The sequence below is a fragment of the Thalia democratica genome, chromosome 1 (assembly GCF_965202585.1).
Source record: "Thalia democratica chromosome 1, ktThaDemo2.hap1.1, whole genome shotgun sequence".
Lineage (NCBI taxonomy): Eukaryota > Metazoa > Chordata > Thaliacea > Salpida > Salpidae > Thalia > Thalia democratica.
In genome coordinates this window covers 55,748,710-55,761,878 of record NC_139165.1, presented here as the reverse complement: position 1 = coordinate 55,761,878, position 13,169 = coordinate 55,748,710, and the positions used below count along the sequence as shown (strand labels likewise).

Sequence of the window (13,169 nt, the reverse complement as noted above, 5' to 3'; positions counted from 1 at the left end):
TTAATTTCAAAATACAGTAAAACATGAGTTTAAAGTATAAGAAAATTATTCAAAAACTAAATGTTTGCTTTTTAATAAAACTTCAAAAAATTGTGAATTTAGTGTTAAGGTTAATGGTTTTCTTATTGAGCAGAGTGATAGTATAAAATACTTAGGTGTGGTTTTGGATGATAAGCTCGACTGGAAGAAACATTTGAGTTCTCTGAAATCAAAATTGTCTAGGAGTTGTTATGTTTTGTCAAAATTGAGATATTATTTGGACACATTTACACTTAAAATGGTATATTGTAGTTTGTTTTATTTGCATATCCAATATTGTATATCTGTTTGGGGTAGTGCTGCTGACTGTTACTTAAAACCAATTGTTTGTATGCAAAAAACAGTGATTAGGTATGTTTGTCGTGTGCCTGCCTTGACCACAACAAACCATTTGTTTAAAAAAACTGGTGTGCTGAAATTAAAGGATGTGTACAAATTGCAAATTTGTAAGTTGATGCGTAATACTATAACAGGGTTTGATGTAAAACACAATAGATTTACACTTGTTAGCTCTGTTCACCCACACAATACAAGATTTTCAAAGAAAATGAATTTGATAACTGAAAGACCTAGAACGAGACTTGGTCTAAACTGCTTTAGGTATTTGGGTCCCAAGTTTTGGTCTAGTGTCCCTGAAACTTTTAAAAACTTAAAAAAAGATCCTTTTAAATTTAGATATAAAATCTTTTTGTTGAATAAATACATGGATTAGATCTAGAGTGCTTCTACATGTATGTTATGTTTGTGTTGAACTCTGATTCATGTTATTTGGGCATCAGATTGTGATGTGTGGATCTTTATTTTATGAATGTCCTGGTAATGAAAGAGTAATTAGTATAAATTTGTTGTAGGTTGGCAAATACTTACTTGGGGATTTGAGCTTCATAATTTTCCCACACTTTGTGGTTTTTAGTGTTGAGATTTTAACCTTGTGAATGTTTTCCAAATGACGTGTCACCAAAGGTTTTTTTCAATAAAGGGTTAGGATTAGTTTTTATTTCAGTTAGTTAATTTTTTTTTTGTTACATAGACATTTTAGTTTTATTTTTAGTTAAAAAGTAATTTTTTTTTGTAGTTAATTTAAAGATAGGGTAGGTGGAATAACACGTAATGAGCTCAAACTCACTTGCTTGACCTTCAGAAAATGTTTATTGTTGCAGAGGGGAGAGTGAGTTTTTTCTGATAATTTTCTACCTTAAAAAAAAAAGCTATACTAAAGGTAGTTTAGGTTGCTTCACAAATCATTACTTGTTGCCACTGTGACTGGTACACTACATCAACTTTAAAATATATGATAACCTTATGTTTCTGATTTTACTATTATACAAATACTTGTTTATTTTAGGACAATTTTTTTATGTTACTAATAAAATGGACAAGAAATGTTTTAATTAATATATTTTTCAATAATAACTTTTGTAATTATGTTTACCATTCAAAAGGAAGATCCAGTACCAATTACACACATGAGGATCATAGAGGTTGAGGAGCAATTTAAACTAGTTTATTCACATTTTTCACTAGTACTTTAAGGGCATAGGGGAGTAAACACCTTTTTTTGGTTTTTGATCTTATTTTGTACAGTTTTTACTAAGCTACAAGATGCTTTTTACAGATTTTAAAAGTTCAAATTAATTTTTGAGATATAGCCGGTCAAAGTCGGAGGCAACAATAGGATCCTTATGGGAGGCACAAACTAAAACAGCAAATAACTAGAAATCACTAAAAATATATCTTCTCCTACGCTTTTTGAGATAACTACCTCAAATTTTTAGGAAATTTGAGGTAGTTATCTAAAAAAACTTAGAAGATAGATTTATAGTGAAATAGTCTATTTTTGCCGTTTTAGTTTGCGCATCCCATAAGGAACCTATTGTTGCCTTTGACTTTGACTGGCTATATCTCAAAAATTAATTTGAACTTTTAAAATCGGTAAAAAGCATCTTATAGCTTAGTAAAAACTATACAAAATAAGATCAAAAACCAAGAAGGGTGTTTACCCCCCCCCCCCTATGCCCTTAAAGTAGCTTTACAGTATCTTTTTAATGTTTTTAATGTAATGCCCTTAATTGTTAATTAATTTCATTACAGTATTATTTTATACTTTACATTATAATGCTAATCAGTATTATTTAGTTTACTTATACAGTTAATTTTTCTTATATGAAACTTTTTTTTTCAAAAATCCAATACACAGTCAGACTACTTTGTGATTTTTTAATGCTTTATCGAATAAATAATCCTTAGTCTTAAATACATTAACATTCAAAGTGCATTCCTTGAGATCTCATAACACATTGCACATAACATATAAGTGATAATATTTCTTAAAAAATTATTAACTTAAAGTTTTTCCTAATAATATAGTTTGACGGAAACGTTTTATCACTTACAACAATTTTTATTCAAAATTAATCTTATAAATCTTCTTTGTTGTTTTATTTTGATTATAATTTTTAACAGTGTTTCACTATATATTTAAAGACCATACGCTTTTAGAGAAAAGTATTCATGTTTCGCCCTATTTCAAAAATGGACCGCCAAAGCAGTTTTTTTTTACTGTTTATAATACACTAAGTAAAGCACATTTTAATCTTAAAAGCTAATCATTTAAAGTGTTCGCAGTTTTTAACTTTTTTTTTGTTGTGTTACTAAATAAATAACAAAACGATTCTTTTTCAGCATTATTAAGAAAATTTTCGTTTAAGACAAATCTTTTTTTTATCATTTAAAGTGAGGAAAAAGTAGTTCACTTCCCTCACTGTGAACTTAAACACCATATAATCTATAAAAAAGATAAATGATTTCTAAATAAATAATAAAAGTACTATGTTATTTACAAAACGATAGAAATAAATCAAGTTTTTTTATAGATACACTTACAAGTACTTTTTTTAAGTTCTTAATTTATTAAAACTGACGATTTGGATAAAATTAGATTTCTGTTTATTTTAAATTTATTTAGGTTTAAAGTGTTTTAAAATATTTAAAAACGACTATTTTTTATATGTTTTTCATAACGTTGGTTCGGTTAATATATGACTATTTAATTAACACAAATAAAATCTTATAAAAGTGTTAAGTTAATTATTTTTTTAAGTTAAAGAAGTTTAGTTATTATTTACCAAGTTTTAAGATAAGTAATTAAAAAAAAACCAATAGAAGTTATCTTTAAGATAAATTCTTATAAACATTTTAAAGTTTTACATCTTCAAAATTTAGTTATAATAGTTTTTTTAACGACAAAACTAAAAGTATAAAGCTTTTTTTGTCATATTAACAAAAACACCATGGTAAAAAATTGAATAAAATTTTATGGTAAATCATAGTTGCTAAAAATAAGCTAAATTTATTAAGTTTTAAAATTTTCCTTAGCCATATCTATTAAAAAAAACAAGCCATAGTTTTTAATGTTTGCTGTAGCTGCCCAGGAAAGGTAACTATCAAAAGTCAGATCATTTCATGCTTTTTATTTGCATGGTTCATGCCATAGGTTTCTAATGTATAATAATTTGTTAGCGATACTAAGAGTCGATTCTATTTAATATATCTCAGCACTAAAACAGAAACTGTTGTAACTTTAAAATTTTAATTTTAGTTTAGATGTTTACTCAAGACAGGACTTAACTAGAAAAAATACTGTCACCGAGTAAGAAGAGCTCGTCAGCATAGTTCCATCCAAACTTCACTTTTTAAGTCAGAGTTTTGTTTCCAGCAGCCTCAGCGGCGTTTTATAATTTCAGCATCTAGTCTTTATAGTTGCATTATTGTCTGTGTACTTACATATTTAATGCTCTCTAGAAGGTTTCTTTAAAGTTTTTGTTTCAATAACTAGCAAGGATTCTTTTAGTATATTAATTGCTGTTGGTGTTATCAAACTATTGTATGTAAATATATATAATGCTTATTGATATTTGGTCCTAGGACCTGGTGCAAGAAAAAACCTATTAGTCGTACACCACTTGGATACCTTTTAACTTAATGTCCAGGACAATACGTCCAAGATAATTTTGTCTTTTTCATATTTACATAGAGATTAATATTTTTAGAATCATTAATACAGTTATACGAGTTAAAAACCCAAAAAACATAAATATCTTATTTGTTGTATCTGAACTTAGAATAATTTAGATAACACTAAAAATTTTTTTGAATGATTACAACTGCACAACGTGGACAAACGATTTGATATTTCAACTAAAAAATAAGTCTTATAATACTAACATTTGTTCTTTCTTGTACTATTTTTATTATACTTTTCTGTACTACATGTAAAATTTGTTTTTCAATTCTATATATAATACAACTAAAACAAATAATGATAAGTATTGATAACAATAGTTCTTGTTTTAAAAAAGGCTTGGTACTAACCTTTATTTATAATGATAAATTTAAGTTACTGTTATATAAAGAAAATAAAAAAAACCAAAAACGATTAATTCAATGTTTGTTATAAAAAATATTTTTTTGTATACATTATTGTATAAAACCTTCATATTAAACTTGGTAAAACATATTCTTTTTTATGATAAGATTTGTTTTACTTTATCAGCTGTTTCGACACAAATAAAACATAATTTTCCCATTTTCACTTTCAGATTAATCTATATTTAATTTAAAAAAACTTTTCAGAAGATAAGTCTGATAACTTTTGTTCAATAAGTAATTTTTCTACTTGTTTTGTAAGAATTTTTGAATATAAAATGAAGCTAAATTAAAGTTTGATTTTATAAATATTCATAATTACTAGTGTTTCCAAAAAAAGTAAATTGATAAATGCCTATATAGCGAATTCGCATATTTTACTAATTAGTTTTAAAGAATGCAAATAAAGTTAAAAACATGTATGAAAATAATTACCCTTTGAAGTATTCGTAAATAAATTATTGTAAAAATATACAATTTTGTATTTAAACGATTCTTGGAAATAAAAAAACAGCCCTATCAAATGGCCCTTGACTTTTGATTGCGTTAGTTATTACAAAACCAAATGCTATCAATATCTACTCATGAAGTTATTCTAGTTAAGTAAACAAAATTAGAAATAGTTTTAATTCACGGAGAATATCAAAGTTTTATTTATATCTCGATTTGTGGACAATCGAATCTTTTATTGTTAGAGTTACCAGCTAAAACACTTGTTTAGAAAAATTTTGGAGCTAAACGCGTCTAAATACAAATTATAAGTGAATTATTAGATTGCGAGATCTTTTAACAAACCTTTCATAGAATTAAAAAGTCCTAGTCTATTTTATCATTTTAACGTTGTAGGCATATCTGCTATCTCTCGTTCTTAAGAGTTTTATAAAACACGCAAAAACGGTATAAAAATCCGAACACCACGAGAGAAAAGGCGTTAGTGTTTCCGTAAGGTCAAACGTGTGTAGACGTATGTGCTTAGTTTTCCTGCACTATGTTTGATTATCTTTGAGTCGCCTTCTAAGCATTATTTGTTATCGGGCATTGATTTATATTCTTTACAAAATAACTAATTTTCATTTAGCGTGTAACTTAGTTTCTTTTCTAAGATCGTAGTAAAATTGAGTGTTAATACGCATTTGTTTACAAATAAGCATTTAACCTAGTTAAACTTAAGTTATACTTCTAGCATTTATTTATAGGCTAGATTATATTAGGCCTCTTACAGAGTAGGTTTAACTGTAAGATACTTTCATTAACATGATTAGTAACACTAATCACTGATATATGAGTATGACCGCTCGAGGTTAATTACTGAGCACGCAACGTGTGCTCAAGACGCTGAATAGGTTTTGGATGCTAGTAACCACATACCAACAAGTAACCCTGAGCCGACTAACATATCAAACCGACACAAATTGATGTCAGACAATAAAGGTAAAACATTAGTATCAAGAGCTGAGGGTTATAACGTATTTATACTGATTTATCTTGTGTAGGTTTTTATAACAGTTCTTTTAAAACTTACTTTAGTAGTTAGAGCAGTGCTTGTTTACAAAGAATAAGACAACCATACTGAGTGTTTATTATTTAAAATTATTAGTTACTCGTATAAAAGTACGCAAAATCTATATAGAACCAATATCCTCTTCTTAAACTCTTTAAGCACAACCCAACCCTTGTTTTTACGTCTAGTTCAGCGCGATTTCAGCCCAATCTACCACTTATGTCCTTAAACTAACTAAGTATTATACTAGATAATTGACAATTTTTTAGATATTTTTACCAAACAGTAACAAAATTATGAATTCTTGTTTATTTTTTATCAAAAATTTCAAGCATAAACACTTTTTGCTTAATTCTAACGGCTATTAAATTAGAAGTAATGACTCTGCCAATCATCTGCAAGCACGTGGAGTTTTGTTGACGGTCAGCAAAGCACAAAATATCTTAATTTTAACCATACAACTAACTTTTAAGACTGCTAAGTGAAAAAAAATCACTTATGTCTAGTAAAAATGAAATATTTTTTTGTGTTTTAAGAGTTTATACAATCCTAGGAACTTCGTATTTTTAGTTAAAAGATATAGTTTAAAAATCTAAATATCAATTATTAGCAACGAATAAAAAACATACAATTTATTTTAGGAATATATTTGCTACTAATAATGTTTAAAAATAGCAGAAGAATTAAAAAAAAACTTTTGAACAAATGACTGTTTAAAAATTACAAGCACAATTGATTAAATAAAATTAGCTTGATAAACGATTAGACTTGTTTATGAATAATTTAAGTGTCTATCGATATTTCAAAATGTTTTAAAATATATATTAAAAAGTTTCATACTAAACAAAATAATTAATTCACTAATCTATTAAGCAAAGTTTATTACTTTACGAATACAGTAAAAAATAGAATTAATTGAGTTTGCATTTTTTGTTTAACAATCAGTAAGAATGTACATCTACTTTGTTTTAAAAAATTTGAAAAAAAATATTATCAACCATTTTTTTACCTAAAAACCTAGTAAGCTTCAACATATTTTATTACTTTTTATAAAACAAAATTACTAATAAATGATTGAACAAACTGAAACTTCATACTAATGTAAAAATGCTTATAACAAAAACTTCATAACTAAGATCTAATATAACCTATACATCTGCTGCTCTTGCACAGACATTTTACAGTTTTATGCTTATCTGGCTCATTTGTTCCAAGATTATAGTCAAGAGTTAGTTCTTCATCTTTTGCAACCTCTTTGATAGTAAATAGAGCTAGGCAAGGAATAGATGGTTCTAAAACTCCATAGTTGACGAAGTACACTCCTAAATTTGGGTCACAAGAATGATTTACGAACCTAAATTAATTTGGTGTAGATTAAAAATAAAACTTTATCAAAACAAAATAATTAAAGCATTAGTATACTTACTTTAATTACTAATTATTTAAACATAATTTGATGGATAACAACGTAAGACAACTATATTTAAACTAATTAGTAAAAAAAAACAGGCTTTGCAGTTACTAATTTGCAAATAGGGCCTGTAAGTGATAGTGATATAGTAAAATAAGTAAGATTTTTTTTTTGAGAATAAGTTTAAGTATTTTATGTCCAGCTACAATAGTTCTAAAGTAAAATGTCTAAAAAATATAAATATAGAGTTATTAAACAATATAAATTTAAATATTTTGTAATTTTCTGTCAAAGTGTTTCGTTGTTTTGTGTAGATATGAGTATATTATTTGCTTTTACTAAACCGTAAAATATTAGTAATATGATGTTAGACCAGTTTTTTATTCATAACTTTTTAATACTAGTATGCATTCAAGGCAAAATTTATAACGAAAAATATATCAAGTATTTGGCTCATTGTCTTCACAATAAATAAGCCGTAAGTTGTGAACTGTTTTTTTATATATTTAGAACTAAAACTATGATATAAAAATTATTAGCGTGCACTGTCAGTATTAGATAGAGTAAAGAAACACTTGATATCTCTCCTAGATTTCTCAAAATATTTTAACACTTTTAGTTAAAGGGGAGCCTCTCAGCTCCAACCCGCGCACAATTCCCACCTGATCAAATGTGAGAACCGCTTACTGACCAACGGTAAGGGGTAACAGTGATAGTATAAAAAAGAAAATATTTTTTATTGGGTAGGAATTGTGCGGGTGGGAGTTGTAAGTATACCAGTTAAAGAAGACAGAACTTTATAATGCAGGGGTAGGCAAAATACAGCCCGTAGAACAGATAAAGTACACATTATTAAGCATCAAAAAAATTGGACAAAAAACAAAGTTAAGCACTTTTATGGTAAATAGTAATTTTATTTCTTAATTTATAGATTGTATCTTTGTATTTTTAATAAACAATAGTGTTTATTCAACAAGTATTCAGTAAAAATATTTTTTAATGAGTAATGTTTTATTTTATAAGGATAATTGTTAAAACTGCAGTGGCTTTTTCTCATAAATTGTTTCTTCAATATACTTTTTCTTTTAAACTTGACCTATCAGTTATTAAAAGGCTGCTAACTACTTCAATAAGGTATGATAACAAAATTCTACAAATAGCTACAAGTAAAATTGTTAATAAATTAGTTTTATAACTCTTAAATAAAATTTATTTAACATTATTTTGCCTTTTTTATTAAACACAATTAACAGCTTTTAAATCACATTACCTTTATTTTAAATTTTTTAAATAAAAATGCTTTATCTACCAGTAAAAGTATATAACTAAATAATTTCAGCACCATATTTACTTCTATCATGCTGATTAAGAAGCTAAATAAGTCTTAAAGATTTTGTAGGCACAGTAATTAAATGGAAAAACAGTAGAACTCACAAGCTGAAAGTGTAATCTATTTTTTAACTATCCAACACAAAGTTAGATTGTAGACCAGGTTTCCGAAAGTGGGTTATATGGCCCACTTTTTTATAATATTACATATCTAATTACATTTGATTTATGTATTATTTATTGCCTCACTGTGTTTGCAATTTAATAATATAGATTATTTTTATTATGTTATGCACATTACGGCTGGTAGCAGGCCTATTGTTATATTTATAATTTAAAGTTTTTGATTAGAAAACATTTTTTCATGTTAACTTTTTAAAGAAAACATTCAAAATGTGCAATTATAAATAAGCTTAAGAACATCCATAAAAGTGGTAAATTCTAGTTTGTAATGACTAAAATTTTAAATTAAACTAAAAATTGTAGATAGCAAACATTTATCTAACTCCAAACATTATACATTTAATTGTACAAACTATAACTTTCTTTTGTTTTAATGATTTTAGTGTTGTTGCATACTGTTAAATAAGTTTATTTATTTGGTATTTCGGGTAAAGGTAGTAATATTATCTTTCTAATTAATGGTATACTATATGCAATTTTAAGATGCAAAAGTCACTTGTAATGGTATGTAATATAAACAAACCTAACTTTTTTTAAATAAAAAAACATGATGTGTTGTTTTCCAGAGCATTTTAAGGGCGAATACGTAAAGAGAAATATTTAAGGTCTAAAGCAAAACTAAAGACTACACATATGACGCCCTAAAAAAAGGAGTCTATACTAAAAAACTACCAATTACTTACAGTTTGAATATTTTGTTTTACTCTTCAGCAGCTTTATAAAATAATAGTATTTTTTTTCTGAGCTATTATGTTCTGAGCTAAGTGTCTTAACAGTTTTCAAAGGTGAGGATATTTTCATTTTTTACTTACTTTAACTTTGAAAATAAGATCATTTCTGGATTCCAGAAACTTAATTCTATCGAAATAGAACAAAATAACATAAATATATTCAAAAAAAATTGTATTATTTTCCAAAAGGTTATAAACAGCTAATTACAAAAAAAATTATTTACTTAAAAAAAAAAGAATAACCTTAATATTATGGTTTTAATTGAAAACCTTTTACACAAACAAAATTTGATAAGTATTTAGTGAAAAATTTAGGAGCAGATATTAAATGTCTTTAACCATAATCTTTTACAGGGTTTTCACTCTTTGAGTCAAAAATCTATTTTGATTGACAAAAAAAACTATCTTGAGTATTTTAAATTAAAAAAATCCCATCTCTGGCACAAACCACTTATACATCATAATATTTTTTTTGATAATAAAAAGGAAAACTGTATATTATGGTGCTTAAAAAAACAGCAACCTTTGAGTGTTAAGCTCAAAAGATTTCTACACTTTGCACAAATATGTTTTAGCAAAATTTTTATTGATTTGAAGAAACTTTTATGCTAGCAAATTTTAGTTTTCTAAAAACCACCCCATTGCAAAATGTATTGGACCCAAAAAATGCAAACTTTAAGTTTTTAGCTTGAAATTGTTTTACATGTGGAAATTATCACAAAAGCACATTCAAAATTTAAGACCATTTAACAGGGTTGCCAAATGTTTTTGGAAAATTTTCTCCAGGTTTTTAAAATTACACGTTTTAGGGTCTATTTTAGTTAAAAATTAAATATAAGGTAAAAAACTGTGTTTAATAGTATAACAACATTAAAAAGCTTCTTTAAATGTGTTTTTTATTTTGTTGATGACAGTAAATTTTTATTTATACAATAATTTTTTTGTGTCAAACTTAAATTGTAATACTTAACAGAAAAATGTTGTTTAAAATTCCAGTATTTACCAGTTTTTTTTTAGAATTTTTTGTTTAAAATTTCAGGTTTTTAAAAAAATTTTGTTCAAAATTACAGGTTATTTTCAAAATTTCTTAAATTCCATGTTTTTTTAGTTTTTTTTTCCCATATTGTCGAATTTCAGGTTTTTCCAGTTTTTTTGGCAAACCTGATTTAAAGACTATTTCACTATCAAAAAATAGTACTTAGGTATTTTATAGAAGATATCAACTAACAAATATTCAGTACTAGCACTTACCGAGATATGTTACCATGACAAGTTGCATCAATTGACAAGTCCAATTCAGTTTCAACCATGTCTAGATCAAAGAAGTAAGTAACATTGCTCTGATAGTAGGTGTTCATTCTACGTGTAACTTCAGAGTTTGTAATTATTTCACCTACATACTCTTTTATAAATGCTCCTTTTGGAATATTTTGTAATGCTTTTACTCCCCAGCCTCTGCAGTCCGGAGTTCGAAAAATTGAAAGTCTAAACTGACATCTTTTTTGTACAACTTTGTTTTTACAGTCTTTACCACATCCGCAGTCAGGCTGACACTCGAACAATTGAGATTTTGGCACACAAGTCACAAGCCCCTCATCAGTGTAGTTTTCATTTGAAGCAGCTCCATACTGGGTAAAACAACACCTGTTTTGATTTTTACATTCAATATTCGGGTTACATGTGCATCTTATTTTGTTATTTGCTTTTTTGTCTACATGTAAATCAGGACTAAACTTGTTTTTATTTAAAGGTTCAAAATTAATTTCAAATAATTCAAGGTCTACATTGTTTTCAATTTCAAAAGGAATAGGAGTTTCCAACATTTGATTCAATTCTTGAGCCACAGCTTCAATATTTTCTCTTTGTTTCCATTTTTTTACAAGATAATTTGGTGTGTATTTGAAGCCATCTTTTTTTGCTCTTTCAACTAACCAAATAAATTTGTTAAACTTTTTAGAAGATCTTTGGGAGATCAAAGAATGCATATTTCCATTGTAAAAATTAGTTAATTGCTCAGAGCAGTCATCATAAAAGTTTTTGAGAAGCTCGTGAGGAAGGTGAGTTTCTGGGTGATACTCAAACTTGTTCAGAGGATCACCGCACATTTTCACTTTGTAAACAACCTAACAAAAATTATTAATAAACACAATAAGGTAACTATTTTTTTTTAATCTGTATTAAACTCAAAAAGGCTGATTATAAGTTTTAGTATTTATGAAATCAGAACTATATATTTCTTAATTAATCCATAAATTATTAGTATTTTAAAAAACAAGATTATTATTTCCTTGAAAACAAAAATACATAATTGGTTTAAAATTTATCAGGAATTTTTGAAAAAAAAAGTATCCTATTTATAAAACAAATTAAAATCATTTGAAAATATTTACAATTATTATTGTATAACTGACTTTTATGTTATAAGGATGTAAATGTAAACTAACTATTTTTGTTTTTCAAACTTTATTTTTAATATAAATGTTAGTTATTATAATTAACAGTTGTTGTTTGATTCATAATTTATAAATTACTCGGACTTTATTCCGCTAAAAAAAGAATGAATTTATTTGTAAACTAGAAATTAACTTTGAACTTTATCAAATAAATCAGTTTCAAAATATCTTACTTTGTTATCTTTTAAGTATATATCTCTTATAAATTCAGCGTTAACTGTCAAATATTCTTCAATTTCAGAATCAAACTCTTCTCTGGTACTCCAAGCCATTTGGGTATGCAAATAATTTAAGCTTTCCATATCTTTTTTACTTTTAGTGAAATGGTGTATCTGATTTGTCATTTTTATTTGTCTTGATTTTAATATCTCAACCAGGTGTGATGGAGTTTTGATACAGGAACTACATTTTTGGAGGATTTTTTTATCTAATGATTTTATACTTTCATCCATTATGGTCAACTTATCTATAACTCAAATTTTTTAAACTACTATAAAAACAGTTTTTTTTTGTTAATAAATTTGTTTTGTTTAAAAAAATCAATATTTAAGTCAACAATAAATTAAAATCAACAGATACATACAAGTATATTACTTATTGTGTTTAACAAACACTTAACTAAAATGTAATTGACTCTTTTTTAAAACTAGCCAGTTACAAAAACTAGGCTTAATCAAGTGATTAAGCTTACAAAATATTTATAGACTAGTGACTTGAGTAAAGATAATTTCAAAGTGATAGTTCTAATCATAAAATTTATTTATATATAACAAGGTTACCACTCTTTTAAGCAAAAATTCTGAGTTACACCAAACTAGCTTATTGCAGCCTGAGTTTAGAAAAAAATAAAATTAAAATAGCAAGAGCCAAAGACTAGAGTAATAAAGTTTATTAAGGATGAATATATAAAGTATTATAGTATTAAAAACTAAAAAATAATAATTCAAAATCAAAAGTATTGGCCTTGGATTTAGAAAAAAAAATTGGTTATTACCTAGCATGACTTTGCAACAATATCAAACTGAAATTGTAGAACACTTTATGTCTTTTTTAACCATAAATTTAGGCTAAAAAACCAATGTTTTTAGCTTAATATG

At 26.2% G+C, this 13,169-nt stretch overlaps 1 protein-coding gene across 2 annotated transcripts; it reads right to left on the bottom strand.

Moving 5' to 3' along the window:
* Window positions 1-6,905: 6,905 nt before the first annotated feature.
* On the bottom strand, window positions 6,906-12,557 carry LOC145843855 (putative histone-lysine N-methyltransferase set-23). 2 transcript variants are annotated; one of them, XM_082951114.1, is made up of 4 exons: window positions 12,246-12,557; window positions 11,552-11,742; window positions 10,871-11,263; window positions 6,906-7,319 (listed from the first exon to the last, which is right to left on the bottom strand). In XM_082951114.1, the coding sequence occupies exons 1-4, from the start codon at window positions 12,522-12,524 to the stop codon at window positions 7,097-7,099; spliced, it is 1,086 nt and encodes a 361-aa protein (XP_082807240.1). In that variant the 5' UTR covers window positions 12,525-12,557; the 3' UTR covers window positions 6,906-7,096. The 2 variants fall into 2 exon arrangements, with proteins under 2 accessions (XP_082807240.1, XP_082807233.1); XM_082951107.1 differs by having other exon boundaries at window positions 10,871-11,742.
* Window positions 12,558-13,169: the final 612 nt, after the last annotated feature.